Below are 22,500 nucleotides of genomic sequence, written 5' to 3' on the forward strand. Positions count from 1 at the left end.
CTTTGACCAAGACATGAACTGTCCCTTTGACCAAGGCATGAACTGTCCCTTTGATCAAGACAAAGCAAATGGCGCCGGAGGAGATACTTTCTGTGGCTGTTTATTTTCCACCACAGACAGATGCTGGCACTAAGACCGCACTCAGTCAACTGTATAAGGAAATAAGCAAACAGGAAACCACTCACCCAAAGGCGGCGCTCCTAGTGGCCGGAGACTTTAATGCAGGGAAACTTAAATCACTTCTACCAAACCTCTATCAATATGCTAAATGTGCCACCAGAGGGAAAACAATCACCTCTAATCACCTGTACTCCACACACAGAGATGCATACAGAGTTCTCCCTCACCCTCCATTTGCTAAATCCGACCACAATTCTATCCTCCTGAAGCACCTGTGAATCGGTCTATAAAAAAAGTGGTCAGATGAAGCAGATGCTAAACTACAGGACTGTTCTGCTATCATAGACTGGAACATGTTCTAGGATTCTTCCGATGGCATTGAGGAATACACCACATCAGTCACTGGTTTTATCAATAAGTGCATTGAGGACGATGTCACCTACGTACATACCCCAACCAGAAGCCATGGATTACAGGCAACAGCTCTACCCTGAGCTAAAGGGTAGAACTGCCGCTTTCAAGGTGTGGGACTCTAACCCAAAAGCTTACAAGAAATCCCGCTATGCCCTGCGACGAACCATCAAACAGGCAAAGTGTCAATACAGGGCTAAGTTTGAATCGTACTACACCGGTTCCGACGCTCGTTGGATGTGGCAGGGCTTGCAAACTATTACAGACTACAAAGGGAAGCACAGCCGCGAGCTGGCCAGTGACACGAGCTAAATCACTTCTATGCTCGCTTCGAGGCAAGCAACACTGAGCCATGCATAAGAGAATCAGCTGTTCCAGACGACTGTGTGATCACGCTCTCTGCAGCCGATGTGAGTAAGACCTTTAAACAGGTCAACATTCACAAGGCTGCAGGGCCAGATGCATTACCAGGACGTGTGCTCCGGGCATGTGCTGACCAACCGGCAGGTGTCTTCACTCACATTTTCAACATGTCCCTGATTGAGTCTGTAATACCAAAATGCTTCAAGCAGACCACCGTAGTCCCTGTGCACAAGAACACAAAGGCAACCTGCCTAAATGACTACAGACCCGTGGCACTCACATCCGTAGCCATGAAGTGCTTTGAAAGGCTGGTAATGGCTCACATTAACACCATTATCCCAGAAACCCTAGACCCACTCCAATTTGCATACCGCCCAAACAGATCCACAGATGATGCAATCTCTATTGCACTCCACACTGCCCTTTCCCACCTGGACAAAAGGAACACCTATGTGAGAATGCTATTCATTGACTACAGCTCAGTGTTCAACACCATAGTACCCTCAAAGCTCATCACTAAGCTAAGGAACCTGGGACTAAACACCTCCCTCTGCAACTGGATCCTGGACTTCCTGACAGGCCACCCCCAGGTGGTGAGGGTAGGTAGCAACACATCTGCCACGCTGATCCTCAACACTGGAGCTTCCCAGGGGTGCGTGCTCAGTCCCCTCCTGTACTCCCTGTTCACCCACGACTGCATGGCCAGGCACGACTCCAACACCATCATTAAGTTTGCCCACGACACAACGGTGGTAAGCCTGATCACCGACAATGACGAGACAGCCTATAGGGAGGAGGTCAGAGACCTGGCCGGGTGGTGCCAGAATAACAACCTATCCCTCAACGTGATCAAGACTAAGGAGATGATTCCCATTCTCATCGACAGGGCTGTAGTGGAGCAGGTTGAGAGCTTCAAATTTCTTGGTGTCCACATCAACAACAAACTAGAATGCTCCAAAAACACCAAGACAGTCGTGAAGAGGGCACGACAAAGCCTATTCCTCCTCAGGAAACTAAATAGATTTGGCATGGGTCCTGAGATCCTCAAAAAAAATACTACAGCTGCAACATCGAGAGCATCCTGACCGGTTGCATCACTGCCTGGTACGGCAACTGCTCGGTCTCCGACCGCAAGGCACTTCATTGGGTAGTGCGTACGGCCCCAGTACATCACTGGGGCAAACCTGCCTGCCATCCAGGACCTCTACACCAGGCGGTGTCAGAGGAAGCCCTGAAAATTGTCAAAGACCACAGCCACCCCAGTCATAGACTGTTCTCTCTACTACCGCATGGCAAGCGGTACCGGAGTGCCAAGTATGGGACAAAAAGGCTTCTCAACAGTTTTTACCCCCAAGCCATAAGACTCCTGAACAGGTAACCAAATGGTTACCTGGAATATTTGCATTGTGCCCCCCCAACCTATCTTTTACGCTGCTGCTACTCTCTGTTTATCATATATGCATAGTCACTTTAACGATACCTACATGCACATACTACCTCAATGGGCCCGACCAACTAGTGCTCCCGCACATTGGCGGTTGGGCTATCTGCATTGTGTCTCGCCACCCACCAACCCCTCTTTTACGCTACTGCTACTCTCTGTTCATCATATATGCATAGTCACTTTAACCATATCTACATGTACATACTACCTCAATCAGCCTGACTAACAGGTGTCTGTATATAGCGTTGGTAGTCTTTTTTCAAATGTATTTTTACTGTTGTTTTATTTCTTTACTTACCTACACACACACACACACACACACACTATTGGTTAGAGCCTGTAAGTAAGCATTTCACTGTAAGGTCTACTACACCTGTTGTATTCAGCATTTCACTGTAAGGTCTACTACACCTGTTGTATTCAGCATTTCACTGTAAGGTCTACTACACCTGTTGTATTCAGCATTTCACTGTAAGGTCTACTACACCTGTTGTATTCAGCATTTCACTGTAAGGTCTACTACACCTGTTGTATTCAGCATTTCACTGTAAGGTCTACTACACCTGTTGTATTCAGCATTTCACTGTAAGGTCTACTACACCTGTTGTATTCAGCATTTCACTGTAAGGTCTACTACACCTGTTGTATTCAGCATTTCACTGTTAGGTCTACTACACCTGTTGTATTCGGCATTTCACTGTAAGGTCTACCTACACCTGTTGTTTTCGGCATTTCACTGTAAGGTCTACTACACCTGTTGTATTCGGCATTTCACTGTAAGGTCTACTACACCTGTTGTATTCAGCATTTCACTGTGAGGTCTACTACACCTGTTGTATTCGGCATTTCACTGTGAGGTCTACTACACCTGTTGTATTCAGCATTTCACTGTGAGGTCTACTACACCTGTTGTATTCAGCATTTCACTGTAAGGTCTACTACACCTGTTGTATTCAGCATTTCACTGTAAGGTCTACTACACCTGTTGTATTCAGCATTTCACTGTAAGGTCTACTACACCTGTTGTATTCGGCATTTCACTGTAAGGTCTACCTACACCTGTTGTTTTCGGCATTTCACTGTAAGGTCTACTACACCTGTTGTTTTCGGCATTTCACTGTAAGGTCTACTACACCTGTTGTTTTCGGCGCACGTGACAAATGAACTTTGATTTGATTTGACATGAACTCTCCCCTCTCCACTTTTGGAGGATGCTTGCACTCAAATACTTGGCCTCTATTGGTTGACCTAGCCAGCTACTCATGATGTATTGCTGGTTTGTTTTCTTGCTGTTGATGCAGTTTGAGATGATGGAACGTCCTATAGGAATGTAATGAATTACTATTATCCCAAAGATGGTTTATTTAGTTCAGTAAAAAAAAAAAAAAAAAAAGCTCTGAACAATGCCAAGGGGCAAACACGTAAGCTTCCAGAGAGACCTGATACTAGAAAGAACAGCGTGTGTTTTCATTTGTTCTTTCAACTTATCTAATTGTTACCATGTCCCTAGAACAACAGAGCTCAGATGTGAAAGTGCATTTTGGATGTCGAAAATTTAAAAAAATAATAATATTATGTACCTGTATCAAATACAAATGTTTATTACAAACAAGAAAATGAGAAAACAGAAATAAATTTTGGGTAAAAAAAAAAAAAGTTCAACAAAAAAACAGTTGGAGAAATCAATACATTAATAGCTAATAAGCTACACGAAATATACTGTGAATACATACAACTGATTCTTATTTATGGCCATTCTTATTTATGGCCATTCTTATTTATGGCCATTCTTATTTATGGCCATTCTTATTTATGGCCATTCTTATTTATGGCCATTCTTAATTATGGCCATTCTTATTTATGGCCATTCTTATTTATGGCCATTCTTAATTATGGCCACTCTTATTTATGGCCATTCTTATTTATGGCCATTCTTATTTATGGCCATTCTTAATTATGGCCATTCTTATTTATGGCCATTCTTAATTATGGCCATTCTTAATTATGGCCACTCTTAATTATGGCCATTCTTAATTATGGCCACTCTTAATTATGGCCATTCTTATTTATGGCCATTCTTATTTATGGCCATTCTTAATTATGGCCATTCTTAATTATGGCCATTCTTAATTATGGCCATTCTTAATTATGGCCATTCTTATTTATGGCCATTCTTAATTATGGCCATTCTTATTTATGGCCATTCTTATTTATGGCCATTCTTAATTATGGCCATTCTTATTTATGGCCATTCTTATTTATGGCCATTCTTAATTATGGCCATTCTTATTTATGGCCATTCTTAATTATGGCCATTCTTATTTATGGCCATTCTTATTTATGGCCATTCTTATTTATGGCCATTCTTATTTATGGCCATTCTTAATTATGGCCATTCTTATTTATGGCCATTCTTATTTATGGCCATTCTTATTTATGGCCATTCTTATTTATGGCCATTCTTATTTATGGCCATTCTTATTTATGGCCATTCTTAATAATGGCCAATCTTATTTATGGCCATTCTTATTTATGGCCATTCTTATTTATGGCCATTCTTAATAATGGCCATTCTTAATAATGGCCAATCTTATTTATGGCCATTCTTATTTATGGCCATTCTTATTTATGGCCATTCTTAATAATGGCCAATCTTATTTATGGCCATTCTTATTTATGGCCATTCTTATTTATGGCCATTTTTATTTATGGCCATTCTTATTTATGGCCATTCTTATTTATGGCCATTCTTATTTATGGCCATTCTTATTTATGGCCATTCTTATTTATGGCCATTCTTATTTATGGCCATTCTTATTTATGGCCATTCTTATTTATGGCCATTCTTATTTATGGCCATTCTTAATTATGGCCATTCTTAATTATGGCCATTCTTATTTATGGCCATTCTCATTTATGGCCATTCTCAATTATGGCCATTCTTATTTATGGCCATTCTTATTTATGGCCATTCTTATTTATGGCCATTCTTAATTATGGCCATTCTTAATTATGGCCATTCTTAATTATGGCCATTCTTAATTATGGCCATTCTTAATTATGGCCATTCTTATTCATGGCCATTCTTAATAATGGCCATTCTTATTTATGGCCATTCTTAATTATGGCCATTCTTAATTATGGCCATTCTTATTTATGGCCATTATTATTTATGGCCATTCTTAATTATGGCCATTCTTATTTTTGGCCATTCTTATTTTTGGCCATTCTTATTTATGGCCATTATTATTAATGGCCATTCTTAATTATGGCCATTCTTATTTTTGGCCATTCTTATTTATGGCCATTCTTAATTATGGCCATTCTTATTTATGGCCATTCTTAATTATGGCCATTATTATTTATGGCCATTCTTAATTATGGCCATTCTTATTTTTGGCCATTCTTATTTTTGGCCATTCTTATTTTTGGCCATTCTTATTCATGGCCATTCTTATTCATGGCCATTCTTAATTATGGCCATTCTTATTTTTGGCCATTCTTATTTTTGGCCATTCTTATTTTTGGCCATTCTTATTTATGGCCATTCTTATTTATGGCCATTCTTAATTATGGCCATTCTTATTTATGGCCATTCTTATTTATGGCCATTCTTAATTATGGCCATTCTTATTTATGGCCATTATTATTTATGGCCATTCTTAATTATGGCCATTCTTATTTTTGGCCATTCTTATTTTTGGCCATTCTTATTTTTGGCCATTCTTATTTATGGCCATTCTTAATTATGGCCATTCTTAATTATGGCCATTCTTAATTATGGCCATAAGGCGTTTCAGCTGCACCAGCAGTTGTTAAAAAAGAGACACACTGAGCTTCCCAGACGCTGCCTCTCTGTCCTGCCGATGTAAATAAATAAATAAATAAATAAATAAAGATAAATCCTTTCTATTTCCTTGTTCAGCCACGACTCGGAGAAACACAGGACATTACGGTTCTTCAGATCATGTCGATAGGTCTCGAAACGGAGCTCTTCCAGTTTATTCTCCCGTGATTCCCCTTTCGCCAATAGAATGGAGGGTAGAGGAGGTTTATCCCCTCTCCGATGTCGTCTCGTCAGGCACACGCCGGCCTCTTTAGCACCACCTCCTCCGAGGGTCAGGGATTCGGGCCTGGTCAGGGATAATCAAGAATGTCCTTCGCATCCAATTCATTGAAGTCTAAGTCCTCACCCAAATCGAGTTTAGTGATAGCTGTTCTGATGTCCAGAAGCTCTTTTTTGCTCGTAGGAAATGATGGTAGAAACATAAATGTATATTTTTTTAAGTTAAGAAAAAAGTTAAAGTTAAAAAATAAATAAAATATTGTACAATTGGTCAGTAAAACGGCAGCTATTCCCTCCAGCGCCATTTTGTGAAATGTGATTATTTAGGACAGAAGTATTCGGACCACTGTCACTGTCTTGAGCTCTGCTGCTTGGCTGCCCTCCAGTGGTGCTGCTAATAGTTCTACAGAACCTGCTAATAGTTCTACAGAACCTGCTAATAGTTCTACAGAACCTCCTAATAGTTCTACAGAACCTGCTAATAGTTCTACAGAACCTGCTAATAGTTCTACAGAACCTGCTAATAGTTCTACAGAACCTCCTAATAGTTCTACAGAACCTGCTAATAGTTCTACAGAACCTGCTAATAGTTCTACAGAACCTGCTAATAGTTCTACAGAACCTGCTAATAGTTCTGCAGAACCTGTCTCTGAGGACAGGTTCTCTAAGGACCACTGCTTGAAATAGGATGCCTCGGACTGAACTGTGAGAGGGTAAGCTTTAGTTAAGGGATTCAGAACAAGGCATACATACCATCACAAGTACATCAAACTGTAATACGGGGGGGGGGGGGGGGGGGGGCTGAGAATCTTTCAAAACACAACCTCGAATAGGGCGCCGCCTTTAACCTAGAACAGGGGGTCGGTCGCCTTCAGCCTAGAACAGGGGGTCGCCTTCAACTTAGCTACTTTAGGTTTTTCCCTCCCAATTAATTCATACTTATTTTGTCAACAACCGCACCGCCGACCCTTCTATAGCAGCTTAGTGTCAACAAGGTAATAAGCTGCAGTTTAATTTGAGAGCGCTAACACAGACAGAGAGAGAGAAACACAGAGAGAGAGAGAGAGAGACACACAGAGAGACACAGAGAGAGAGACACAGAGAGAGAGAGAGACACAGAGAGAAAACAGAGAGAGAGAGAGGAGAGTGTGAGAGAGAGAGAGAGGAGAGTGTGAGAGAGAGTGTGAGAGAAAGAGAGAGAGAGAGAGAGAGAGAGGAGAGTGTGAGAGAGAGTGTGAGAGAGAGAGAGAGAGAGAGAGAGAGAGAGAGAGAGAGGAGAGTGTGAGAGAGTGTGAGAGAGAGAGAGAGAGAGAGAGAGAGAGGTCTGTTTAGCTGACAAGGACGTTTCCTTTGACAGAGGAGGTGTAATTCAGCGTAAAAGTCACAGTATTGAATACTAGTACAGCCTTGGTAATAGAGAAAACTAAATGGACAAGGCACACAGAGCACATAATATGGGAGAAAATTGTGATTTTTACAGATATGAAAAGTACAGGAAGGGAAAGTACAAGTGTCTAGCTCTAGGAAGTAAATCATCAAGCTCCTAGAGGAAGGTGTTCATTACTACAGCCGCTAGAGGAAGGTGTTCATTACTACAGCCGCTAGAGGAAGGTGTTCATTACTACAGCCGCTAGAGGAAGGTGTTCATTACTACAGCCGCTAGAGGAAGGTGATCATTACTACAGCTCCTAGAGAAAGGTGTTCATTACTACAGCTCCTAGAGGAAGGTGTTCATTACTACAGCCGCTAGAGGAAGGTCATCATTACTACAGCTCCTAGAGGAAGGTGATCATTACTACAGCTCCTAGAGGAAGGTGTTCATTACTACAGCTCCTAGAGGAAGGTGTTCATTACTACAGCCGCTAGAGGAAGGTGTTCATTACTACAGCCGCTAGAGGAAGGTGTTCATTACTACAGCCGCTAGAGGAAGGTGTTCATTACTACAGCCGCTAGAGGAAGGTGATCATTAATACAGCTCCTAGAGGAAGGTGATCATTACTACAGCTCCTAGAGGAAGGTGTTCATTACTACAGCTCCTAGAGGAAGGTGATCATTACTACAGCTCCTAGAGGAAGGTGTTCATTACTACAGCTCCTAGAGGAAGGTGTTCATTACTACAGCCGCTAGAGGAAGGTCATCATTACTACAGCTCCTAGAGGAAGGTGATCATTACTACAGCTCCTAGAGGAAGGTCATCATTACTACAGCTCCTGGCTCCGACTCCTATCCTGCCATATGAGCTAGCTCCGACTTCTATCCTGCCTAGGGTACAGTACAGTCAGAGAAATACATCCCTGTGTCCCAAATGGCACCCTATTCCCTTTATAGTGCACTAGTTTTGACCAGGGCCTATGAGGGAAAAGTGTGGCATTTAGGACGCACACCCTATATAAAATAAGAACCGCACTCATTTAATAGACTGAGCCTATTCAACCCACTGTGTGTAGGAGTCTAGTAGACAGGCTTGACATCAAGGTTACTCCAATTAGCTAAAAAGTTCCCTTCTTATAATCTGATAGTGTTTGATTTTCTCCAGTCAACATGATTTAAAAACATCTAGCTCTAGTGGGTGATTCATCCTACTGTGAGGAAAGGATCCGTCCCACACGGTACCCTATTCCCTACACAGTTCACCACTTTCCACCAGGGCTCTGGTTAAAGCAATGCAATGTTTAGGGAATAGGGTGCCATTTGGGATACAGAGAAGCACTTTTTTTTTTAAACACAGACTTGCATTGCAGCAGGTCTTTCTCTCATTTCTGCAGTGACATACACATTATGTAGATTAACGTACAGTACATTAGCCAGTCAGTGTTATTTTAACTAAAAGCTTTTAAATTGTTCATGTTTTTAAACACCACATACAGTATTGTTTCTTATAAAAATACCTTCCAGCGTGTTATATGACCATGTTTTCATACTATGTTAGGAATGAATATATCATTCAATTACTTGAATTCAACATCTAACATACTGTACAAGGACATATTCAGTAAGGAATTTTCCCTTGAAGATAAACATTCTACACACTCCAGCAGATGAGTAAAAACACAAAAGATACATCTGCGACGGGCTACATCTGCGACGGGCTACATCTGCGACGGGCTACATCTGCGACGGGCTACATCTGCGACGGGCTACATCTGCGACGGGCTACATCTGCGACGGGCTACATCTGCGACGGGCTACACCTGCGACAGGCTACATCTGCGACGGGCTACATCTGCGACGGGCTACATCTGCGACAAGCTACATCTGCGACAAGCTACATCTGCGACAAGCTACATCTGCTACAGGCTACATCTGCGACAGGCTACATCTGCGACAAGCTACATCTGCGACAGGCTACATCTGCGACAAGCTACATCTGCGACAAGCTACATCTGCGACAAGCTACATCTGGGATAGAGTTTGTTAATGTTCAGGACAGTATTTCTAGGACCTGAGGTAGCTGAACAGTGCTTGAAGAAGTTGAAAAATGTTTAAATAGTAACTGTAGGTGAATAGTACTTGGTGTAGTTATACACTTTAGTACCTAGGGTAATTCAATTGATTGATTGACTGACGGACAGTTCGATATATGCCTACCTGGAGTAGTTGAAGAGGCGGCTGCCCCAGAGAGCATGCTCCCCGCGCGGAGGGGAGTGGAAGAAGCAGGAGTCGGAGCCATCAAAAGAGTTCAGCCCATCCTCCGTGTTCTGGGAGGCGTGGCTATGGACCACGTCCAATAGGACGACGATGTCCAGGGAGTGGGCGGTGTCAATGAGCTGCTTCAACTCCTCTGGTGTCCCGTAACGACTGGAGAGAGGGGGAGAGAGAGAGAGAGTCAGAGACAGAGAGTCAGAGAGAGAGAGAGATAGAGAGAGAGAGAGAGAGTCAGAGACAGAGAGTTAGAGACAGAGAGAGAGTCAGAGACAGAGAGACAGAGAGACAGAGAGAGAGTCAGAGACAGAGAGACAGAAAGAGAGAGACAGAGAGAGAGTCAGAGACAGAGAGACAGAGAGAGAGAGAGAGAGAGAGAGAGCGAGAGAGTCAGAAACAGAGAGAGAGAGAGACTCAGAGACCGAGAGAGCGAGAGAGTCAGAAACAGAGAGAGAGAGAGAGTCAGAGAGTCAGAGAGAGAGAGAGAGAGCGAGAGAGTCAGAAACAGAGAGAGAGAGAGAGTCAGAGACCGAGAGAGCGAGAGAGTCAGAAACAGAGAGAGAGAGAGAGTCAGAGACCGAGAGAGCGAGACAGACAGAGAGATAGGCCCATACAGTCACGCAGAGAGACAGAGATGCACAGAAAGACACATTCACGCAGGTGCATGCATACACACACATACAGTATATGTCAATATCGTACTGAATCATTTTGTGCAGAGTAGCTACTATTAGCAGTATCCAAAGCCAACTAAATCTCACAAGGGAATGCAGGTGAAATGATGACAGGCACCACAGAATGATGTGCTCATATTTCTCTAAATATGATTCTGGCTCACTACACAACAGGAACACATCTTGAATACACAACAGGAACACATCTCATTGATGTTCATAAATGAACACAGGGTAACGACCGTTGGTGCAGCGTGGTAAGTGTCCGTTTTGATCATTTATTATCGTGAACACAAAACAAAACAACGAGAAAGAAACCGAAACAGTCCTGAACGGTGAATACAATAAAACACAGAACAGACAATAATCAACAACTCAAAGGGTGAAACCAGGCTGCCTAAGTATGGTTCTCAATCAGGGACAACCAGGCTGCCTAAGTATGGTTCTCAATCAGGGACAACCAGGCTGCCTAAGTATGGTTCTCAATCAGGGACAACCAGGCTGCCTAAGTATGGTTCTCAATCAGGGACAACCAGGCTGCCTAAGTATGGTTCTCAATCAGGGACAACCAGGCTGCCTAAGTATGGTTCTCAATCAGGGACAACCAGGCTGCCTAAGTATGGTTCTCAATCAGGGACAACCAGGCTGCCTAAGTATGGTTCTCAATCAGGGACAACCAGGCTGCCTAAGTATGGTTCTCAATCAGGGACAACGATTGACAGCTGCCTCTGATTGACAGCAATACCAGGCCGAACACAGAAATCCCAAATCATAGAAAAAAGAACATAGACTGCCCACCCCAACTCACCATACTAAAAGAAAGACACAACAAAGGAACTAAGGTCGAATGTGACACACAGACTAGAGAGACAGAGACTACAACAACAAAGACCAAAGAGACTATGGCTGCAGAGACCACACATACAACAGAGACTGTGAATGTGACCACAGAGACCACAGACTGACTACAGAGACCACAGGCTGTGAGAACAAAGACCAAAGAGACAATGGCTGCAGAGACCACACAGACTACAGAGAATATGTCTGTGACCACAGAGACCACAGACTGACTACAGAGATCACAGACTGACTACAGAGACCACAGACTGACCACAGAGACCACAGACTGACCACAGAGATCACAGACTGACTACAGAGATCACAGACTGACTACAGAGACCACAGACTGACTACAGAGACCACAGACTGACCACAGAGACCACAGACTGACGACAGAGACCACAGACTACAGAGACCACAGACTAGAGACCACACAGACAACAGAGACCACAGACTGACGACAGAGACTATGACTGCAGAGACCACAGACTACAGAGACCACACAGACAACAGAGACTATGACTAGAGACACACACACACACACTGCCCGTGTAATGTGTCCCATCTGTCTTTCCAGCTGTCATAGTAATAGTCCCCTACTACACACTATCATAGTAATACTCCCCTACTAAATACTATCATAGTAATATTCCCCTACTACACACTATCATAGTAATAGTCCCCTACTACACACTATCATAGTAATACTCCCCTACTAAATACTATCATAGTAATAGTCCCTTACTAAATACTATCATAGTAATAGTCCCCTACTACACACTATCATAGTAATAGTCCCCTACTAAATACTATCATAGTAATAGTCCCCTACTAAATACTATCATAGTAATAGTCCCCTACTACACACTATCATAGTAATAGTCCCCTACTACACACTATCATAGTAATACTCCCCTACTAAATACTATCATAGTATCAGTCCCCTACTACACACTATCATAGTATCAGTCCTCTACTAAATACTATCATAGTAATACTCCCCTACTAAATACTATCATAGTAATACTCCCCTACTAAATACTATCATAGTATCAGTCCCCTACTAAATACTATCATAGTATCAGTCCCCTACTAAATACTATCATAGTATAGGTCCCCTACTAAATATTATCATAGTATCAGTCCCCTACTAAATACTATCATAGTATCAGTCCCCTACTAAATACTATCATAGTATCAGTCCCCTACTAAATACTATCATAGTAATAGTCCCCTACTACACACTATCATAGTAATAGTCCCCTACTACACACTATCATAGTAATACTCCCCTACTAAATACTATCATAGTAATAGTCCCCTACTACACACTATCATAGTAATAGTCCCCTACTACACACTATCATAGTAATACTCCCCTACTAAATACTATCATAGTAATAGTCCCCTACTACACACTATCATAGTAATACTCCCCTACTAAATACTATCATAGTAATAGTCCCCTACTACACACTATCATAGTAATACTCCCCTACTAAATACTATCATAGTAATAGTCCCCTACTAAATACTATCATAGTATAAGTCCCCTAATACACACTATCATAGTAATACTCCCCTACTAAATACTATCATAGTAATAGTCCCCTACTACACACTATCATAGTAATACTCCCCTACTAAATACTATCAGAGTAATACTCCCCTACTAAATACTATCATAGTATCAGTCCCCTACTACACACTATCATAGTAATACTCCCCTACTAAATACTATCATAGTATCAGTCCCCTACTACACACTATCATAGTATCAGTCCTCTACTAAATACTATCATAGTAATACTCCCCTACTAAATACTATCATAGTAATACTCCCCTACTAAATACTATCATAGTATCAGTCCCCTACTAAATACTATCATAGTATAGGTCCCCTACTAAATATTATCATAGTATCAGTCCCCTACTAAATACTATCATAGTATCAGTCCCCTACTAAATACTATCATAGTATCAGTCCCCTACTAAATACTATCATAGTAATAGTCCCCTACTACACACTATCATAGTAATAGTCCCCTACTACACACTACCATAGTAATACTCCCCTACTAAATACTATCATAGTAATAGTCCCCTACTACACACTATCATAGTAATAGTCCCCTACTACACACTATCATAGTAATACTCCCCTACTAAATACTATCATAGTAATAGTCCCCTACTACACACTATCATAGTAATACTCCCCTACTAAATACTATCATAGTAATAGTCCCCTACTACACACTATCATAGTAATACTCCCCTACTAAATACTATCATAGTAATAGTCCCCTACTACACACTATCATAGTAATACTCCCCTACTAAATACTATCATAGTAATAGTCCCCTACTACACACTATCATAGTAATACTCCCCTACTAAATACTATCATAGTAATAGTCCCCTACTACACACTATCATAGTAATACTCCCCTACTAAATACTATCATAGTAATAGTCCCCTACTACACACTATCATAGTAATACTCCCCTACTAAATACTATCATAGTAATAGTCCCCTACTACACACTATCATAGTAATACTCCCCTACTAAATACTATCATAGTAATAGTCCCCTACTACACACTATCATAGTAATACTCCCCTACTAAATACTATCATAGTAATAGTCCCCTACTACACACTATCATAGTAATAGTCCCCTACTACACACTATCATAGTAATACTCCCCTACTAAATACTATCATAGTAATAGGCCCCTACTACACACTATCATAGTAATAGTCCCCTACTACACACTATCATAGTAATACTCCCCTACTAAATACTATCATAGTAATAGTCCCCTACTACACACTATCATAGTAATACTCCCCTACTAAATACTATCATAGTATCAGTCCCCTACTACACACTATCATAGTAATACTCCCCTACTAAATACTATCATAGTAATAGTCCCCTACTACACACTATCATAGTAATACTCCCCTACTAAATACTATCATAGTAATAGTCCCCTACTACACACTATCATAGTAATACTCCCCTACTAAATACTATCATAGTATCAGTCCCCTACTAAATACTATCATAGCATCAGTCCCCTACTAAATACTATCATAGTATCAGTCCCCTACTAAATACTATCATAGTATCAGTCCCCTACTAAATACTATCATAGTATCAGTCCCCTACTAAATACTATCATAGTATCAGTCCCCCACTACACACTATCATAGTATCAGTCCTCTACTAAATACTACACACTATCATAGTATCAGTCCCCTACTACACACTATCATAGTATCAGTCCTCTACTAAATACTACACACTATCATAGTATCAGTCCCCTACTACACACTATCATAGTAATACTCCCCTACTAAATACTATCATAGTATCAGTCCCCTACTAAATACTATCATAGTATCAGTCCCCTACTAAATACTATCATAGTATCAGTCCCCTACTAAATACTATCATAGTATAGGTCCCCTACTAAATACTATCATAGTATCAGTCCCCTACTAAATACTATCATAGTATCAGTCCCCTACTAAATACTATCATAGTATCAGTCCCCTACTAAATACTATCATAGTATCAGTCCCCTACTAAATACTATCATAGTATCAGTCCCCCACTACACACTATCATAGTATCAGTCCTCTACTAAATACTACACACTATCATAGTATCAGTCCCCTACTACACACTATCATAGTAATACTCCCCTACTAAATACTATCATAGTATCAGTCCCCTACTAAATACTATCATAGTATCAGTCCCCTACTAAATACTATCATAGTATCAGTTCCCTACTAAATACTATCATAGTATAGGTCCCCTACTAAATACTATCATAGTATCAGTCCCCTACTAAATACTATCATAGTATAGGTCCCCTACTAAATACTATCATAGTATCAGTCCCCTACTAAATACTATCATAGTATCAGTCCCCTACTAAATACTATCATAGTATAGGTCCCCTACTAAATACTATCATAGTATCAGTCCCCTACTAAATACTATCATAGTATCAGTCCCCTACTAAATACTATCATAGTATCAGTCCCCTACTAAATACTATCATAGTATCAGTCCCCTACTAAACACTATCATAGTATCAGTCCCCTACTAAATACTATCATAGTATCAGTCCCCTACTAAACACTATCATAGTATCAGTCCCCTACTACACACTATCATAGTATCAGTCCTCTACTAAATACTACAACACTATCATAGTATCAGTCCCCTACTAAATACTATCATAGTATCAGTCCCCTACTAAATACTATCATAGTATCAGTCCCCTACTACACACTATCATAGTATCAGTCCTCTACTAAATACTACACACTATCATAGTATCAGTCCCCTACTAAATACTATCATAGTATAGGTCCCCTACTAAATACTATCATAGTATCAGTCCCCTACTACACACTATCATAGTATCAGTCCCCTACTAAATACTATCATAGTATCAGTCCACTACTAAATACTATCATAGTATCAGTCCCCTACTACACACTATCATAGTATCAGTCCCCTACTAAATACTAACATAGTATCAGTCCCCTACTAAACACTATCATAGTATCAGTCCCCTACTAAATACTACACACTATCATAGTATAGGTCCCCTACTAAATACTATCATACTATCAGTCCCCTACTACACACTATCAAAGTATCAGTCCCCTACTAAATACTATCATAGTATCAGTCCCCTACTAAATACTAACATAGTATCAGTATCATAGTTTCACCTTTATTTAACCAGGTAGGCGAGTTGAGAACAAGTTCTCATTTACAATTGCGACCTGGCCAAGATAAAGCAAAGCAGTTCGACAGATACAACGACACAGAGTTACACATGGAGTAAAACAAACATACAGTCAATAATACAGTATAAACAAGTCTATATACCATGTGAGCAAATGAGGTGAGAAGGGAGGTAAAGGCAAAAAAGGCCATGGTGGCAAAGTAAATACAATATAGCAAGTAAAACACTGGAATGGTAGATTTGCAATGGAAGAATGTGCAAAGTAGAAATAAAAATAATGGGGTGCAAAGGAGCAAAATAAATAAATAAATTAAATACAGTAGGGAAAGAGGTAGTTGTTTGGGCTAAATTATAGGTGGGCTATGTACAGGTGCAGTAATATGTGAGCTGCTCTGACAGTTGGTGCTTAAAGCTAATGAGGGAGATAAGTGTTTCCAGTTTCAGAGATTTTTCTAGTTCGTTCCAGTCATTAGCAGCAGAGAACTGGAAGGAGAGGCGGCCAAAGAAAGAATTGGTTTTGGGGGTGACTAGAGAGATATACCTGCTGGAGCGTGTGCTACAAGTGGGAGATGCTATGGTGACCAGCGAGCTGAGATGAGGGGGGACTTTACCTAGCAGGGTCTTGTAGATGACATGGAGCCAGTGGGTTTGGCGACGAGTATGAAGCGAGGGCCAGCCAACGAGAGCGTACAGGTCGCAATGGTGGGTAGTATATGGGGCTTTGGTGACAAAACGGATTGCACTGTGATAGACTGCATCCAATTTGTTGAGTAGGGCATTGGAGGCTGTTTTGTAAATGACATCGCCAAAGTCGAGGATTGGTAGGATGGTCAGTTTTACAAGGGTATGTTTGGCAGCATGAGTGAAGGATGCTTTTTGCGAAATAGGAAGCCAATTCTAGATTTAACTTTGGATTGGAGATGTTTGATATGGGTCTGGAAGGAGAGTTTACAGTCTAACCAGACACCTAAGTATTTGTAGTTGTCCACATATTCTAAGTCAGAGCCGTCCAGAGTAGTGATGTTGGACAGGCGGGTAGGTGCAGGTAGCGATCGGTTGAAGAGCATGCATTTAGTTTTACTTGTATTTAAGAGCAATTGGAATCCACAGAAGGAGAGTTGTATGGCATTGAAGCTTGCCTGGAGGGTTGTTAACACAGTGTCCAAAGAAGGGCCAGAAGTACACAGAATGGTGTCGTCTGCATAGAGGTGGATCAGAGACTCACCAGCAGCAAGAGCGACCTCATTGATGCATACAGAGAAGAGAGTCGGTCCAAGAATTGAACCCTGTGGCACCCTCATAGAGACTGCCAGAGGTCCGGACAGCAGACCCTCCGATTTGACACACTGAACTCTATCAGAGAAGTAGTTGGTGAACCAGGCGAGGCAATCATTTGAGAAACCAAGGCTGTCGAGTCTGCCGATGAGGATGTGGTGATTGACAGAGTCGAAAGCCTTGGCCAGATCAATGAATACGGCTGCACAGTAATGTTTCTTATCGATGGCGGTTAAGATATCGTTTAGGACCTTGAGCGTGGCTGAGGTGCACCCATGACCAGCTCTGAAACCAGATTGCATAGCAGAGAAGGTATGGTGAGATTCAAAATGGTCGGTAATCTGTTTGTTGACTTGGCTTTCGAAGACCTTAGAAAGGCATGGTAGGATAGATATAGGTCTGTAGCAGATTGGGTCGAGAGTGTCCCCCCCCTTTGAAGAGGGGGATGACCGCAGCTGCTTTCCAATCTTTGGGAATCTCAGACGACACGAAAGAGAGGTTGAACAGGCTAGTAATAGGGGTGGCAACAATTTTGGCAGATAATTTTAGAAAGAAAGGGTCCAGATTGTCTAGCCCGGCTGATTTGTAGGGGTCCAGATTTTGCAGCTCTTTCAGAACATCAGCTGAACGGATTTGGGAGAAGGAGAAATGGGGAAGGCTTGGGCGAGTTGCTGTTGGGGGTGCAGTGCTGTTGACCGGGGTAGGAGTAGCCAGGTGGAAAGCATGGCCAGCCGTAGAAAAATGCTTATTGAAATTCTCAATTATGGTGGATTTATAAGTGGTGACAGTGTTTCCTATCTTCAGTGCAGTGGGCAACTGGGAGGAGGTGTTCTTATTCTCCATGGACTTTACTGTGTCCCAGAACTTTTTTGAGTTAGTGTTGCAGGAAGCAAATTTCTGCTTGAAAAAGCTAGCCTTGGCTTTTCTAACTGCCTGTGTATAATGGTTTCTAGCTTCCCTGAACAGCTGCATATCACGGGGGCTGTTCGATGCTAATACAGAACGCCATAGGTTGTTTTTGTGTGGTAGAGGGGATTAATCCAAATCACACAACAACAACAAAAATAAAAACAATAGATATAGTTATAGAGGCCCAAGAAGAAAAAAAATAATAATAATAAAAATAAATTAATTGTCCGATTGTCTATTCAGATAGAGGCCGATAAGACAGCTAACGGTTAGCAGGCCGCAGATGGGCGTTCAGGTAACGTCGCAACGGAGGAGCCAGCCGGATAACTCCTTCGGTAGATAACGTCGGCAGTCCAGTTGTGAAGGCCCGGTGGGGCTCCGCATAGGCAGCAAAACGGGTCCGGATAGGTGACTGCAGCCCAGGAGTGATTGATGGAACTCAGGAGTGATTGACGGAGCTGGCTAGCTCCGGAATAATTGATGTTTGCTCCGGAATCGACGAAAGCCGATAGTCACACGGATAGCAGCTAGCCAGCTGTGAGATCCAGGCATGAACATCCAGAGCCAGCGGCCGAAATCCAGGGACATGGAGAGAGAAACTGGTCCGGTATGTTCCGCTCCGAGCCGCGCTGCGCTGCGCCGTACAAAACCGGCGATAGATTTTCGAGCCAAAGGATAGCTGATGACCACAAACCGTGGTTAGCTGAATACTAACGATTTGCCAGTAAAGAAGCTAACTAGCTTCTGAACTATCTTCTGATTAGCTTCTGGATTAGCTTCTGGGCCAGCTTCTGGCTAGCTCCTGGCTAGCTTCTGGCTAGTTTCTGGCTAGCCTCTTGGAGTTTCTGGCTAGCCTCTTGGAGTTTCTGGCTAGCTTCCCGGAGGACCACAGATTTGAGGTAAATAATAGTTTTTTATAAATATAAATTGGTGAGGCGGGTTGCAGGAGAGTGTTTTGAAGATGAGTTGATGGAAAAAAAATTTAATAAATGTATGTGAAAAAGGCAAATATATATATATATATATATATATATATATATATATACGACAAGACGAGGACAAAACACGTCTGAACTGCTATGCCATCTTGGGTGGTACAATCATAGTATCAGTCCCCTACTAAATACTATCATAGTATCAGTCCCCTACTACACACTATCATAGTATCAGTCCCCTACTACACACTATCATAGTATCAGTCCCCTACAACACACTATCATAGTATAGGTCCCCTACTAAATACTATCATAGTATCAGTTGGTATTAAATACAATGTTGTGGTCCCGCCCGCTTTTAGGGAAAACCAGCACGGGTTAATTTAGTTGTCCAATTGACTCACAGCAATCTTGTCAGTCATTTTCATGTTGTCAGCTTGTTTTAGTCAATTACAAAACTACATGAAAAGTACATCAGATTACTTTTTAACATCGTCTGTTCCCAAGCATAATCACCACTATAGAAAAATCTAAATGTCCCATTTCCTGACGGTGCTAACGTTAGCCACAGGGGTGAGTGCTAGCTTGCTACCAACCAGAATAATAGGCTAGCCAAGACCAACAACAAACAAACAAACTGAGTTACAGACAGACTTTTTTTAAATGTATTATGTGTAGCTCACTTGGACGCCACATTTGCCACTCTTCCACACCGAATGGCCTGAAGCCACAGGGCTCTATTTCCCTACGTTGGAGCCTTGAGAATTGTAGGTCGGGAATTCCTTCTAATGACATGAATACCGACCCAGGGTATTGTTTCACTTCCATAGCGAACATTGCAACAATATAATTACACATTACCCTGCTGATGCTGCCAGGAATTCAGACTGATTTGGCCTGGCCGTGCCTCGGCTTGGGTTCTTGAACACAGCCCGATCTGGCCTGGCCGTGCCTCGGCTTGGGTTCAGGAACACAGCCCGATCTGGCCTGGCCGTGCCTCGGCTTGGGTTCAGGAACACAGCCCGATCTGGCCTGGGCCTCAGCTTGGGTTAAATAACACAGCCCGATCTGGCCTGGGCCTCAGCTTGGGTTCAGGAACACAGCCCGATCTGGCCTGGGCCTCAGCTTGGGTTAAATTACACAGCCTGATCTGGCCTGGGCCTCAGCTTGGGTTCAGGAACACAGCCCGATCTGGCCTGGGCCTCAGCTTGGGTTAAATTACACAGCCCGATCTGGCCTGGGCCTCAGCTTGGGTTCAGGAACACAGCCCGATCTGGCCTGGCTGTGCCTCGGCTTGGGTTCAGGAACACAGCCCGATCTGGCCTGGGCCTCAGCTTGGGTTAAATTACACAGCCCGATCTGGCCTGGGCCTCAGCTTGGGTTCAGGAACACAGCCCGATCTGGCCTGGGCCTCAGCTTGGGTTAAATTACACAGCCCGATCTGGCCTGGGCCTCAGCTTGGGTTCAGGAACACAGCCCGATCTGGCCTGGCTGTGCCTCGGCTTGGGTTCAGGAACACAGCCCGATCTGGCCTGGCTGTGCCTCGGCTTGGGTTCAGGAACACAGACTGGGATTTCAAATGACTACGGAGAATCAATCATGGGTGGAATGACTTTGTATGCATGACACTACAGGGCCTATATGCTCCTCCAAGGAGAGGAGGGCAGAAGGATAGGTAAGGTGTGTGTGTGTGTGTGTGTGTGTGTGTGTGTGTGTGTGTGTGTGTGTGTGTGTGTGTGTATATAGAGAGATTATTCTTAATGGTGAACCACCTTCACTGTTTTGTTGTTATGAACACATGGTGTGTGTGTGTGTGTGTGTGTGTGTGTGTGTGTGTGTGTGTGTGTGTGTGTGTATATATAGAGAGATTATTCTTAATGGTGAACCACCTTCACTGTTTTGTTGTTATGAACACATGGTGTGTGTGTGTGTGTGTGTGTGTGTGTGTGTGTGTGTGTGTGTGTGTGTGTGTGTGTGTGTGTGCGTGCGTGTTTATCTATTCCTCTGAAGTTCCTCTGAAGACATGTTGTTAGTCCCCACGAGGTCTTTGTCTAGGGGGTTTAGGGTTAAGGTTAGAATTAGTGTTAGAATGACTTTAAAGGGTTAGGAGCCAGGATTAGGTTAAGAGCTAGGGCTAACCTAGGATTAGGTTTAAGAGCTAGGGTTAGGAGCTAGGATTAGGTTTAAGAGCTAGGGTTAGGAGCTAGGATTAGGTTTAAGAGCTAGGGTTACAAACTAGGATTAGGTTTAAGAGCTAGGGTTAGGAGCTAGGATTAGGTTTAAGAGCTAGGGCTAACCTAGGATTAGGTTTAAGAGCTAGGGCTAACCTAGGATTAGGTTTAAGAGCTAGGGCTAACCTAGGATTAGGTTTAAGAGCTAGGGCTAACCTAGGATTAGGTTTAAGAGCTAGGGCTAACCTAGGATTAGGTTTAAGAGCTAGGGTTAGGAGCTAGGATTAGGTTCAAGAGATAGGGTTAGGAGCTAGGATTAGGTTTAAGAGCTAGGGCTAACCTAGGATTAGGTTTAAGAGCTAGGGCTAACCTAGGATTAGGTTTAAGAGCTAGGGTTAGGAGCTAGGATTAGGTTCAAGAGCTAGGGTTAGGAGCTAGGATTAGGTTTAAGAGCTAGGGTTAGGAGCTAGGATTAGGTTTAAGAGCTAGGGTTAGGAGCTAGGATTAGGTTTAAGAGCTAGGGTTAGGAGCTAGGTTTAGGTTTAAGAGCTAGGGTTAGGAGCTAGGATTAGGTTTAAGAGCTAGGGTTAGGAGCTAGGATTAGGTTTAAGAGCTAGGGCTAACCTAGGATTAGGTTTAAGAGCTAGGGCTAACCTAGGATTAGGTTTAAGAGCTAGGGTTAGGAGCTAGGATTAGGTTCAAGAGATAGGGTTAGGAGCTAGGATTAGGTTTAAGAGCTAGGGTTAGTAGCTAGGATTAGGTTCAAGAGCTAGGGCTAACCTAGGATTAGGTTTAAGAGCTAGGGTTAGGAGCTAGGATTAGGTTTAAGAGCTAGGGTTAGGAGCTAGGTTTAGGTTTAAGAGCTA

The 22,500-nt window shown here is 42.4% G+C and overlaps 1 protein-coding gene across 1 annotated transcript in view; it reads right to left on the reverse strand.

The window, feature by feature from the left end:
* The window catches only part of gbe1b (glucan (1,4-alpha-), branching enzyme 1b), a 359,324-nt gene that overhangs the window by 218,276 nt on the left and 118,548 nt on the right, over positions 1-22,500 (reverse strand). Inside the window, exon 7 of the mRNA XM_036964774.1 lies at positions 9,993-10,202. Within this exon, the coding sequence (XP_036820669.1) occupies positions 9,993-10,202 (210 nt within the window). The remainder of the gene's footprint in view (positions 1-9,992; positions 10,203-22,500) is intronic.

Source organism: Oncorhynchus mykiss, chromosome 27, assembly GCF_013265735.2.
Source record: "Oncorhynchus mykiss isolate Arlee chromosome 27, USDA_OmykA_1.1, whole genome shotgun sequence".
Taxonomy (NCBI): domain Eukaryota; kingdom Metazoa; phylum Chordata; class Actinopteri; order Salmoniformes; family Salmonidae; genus Oncorhynchus; species Oncorhynchus mykiss.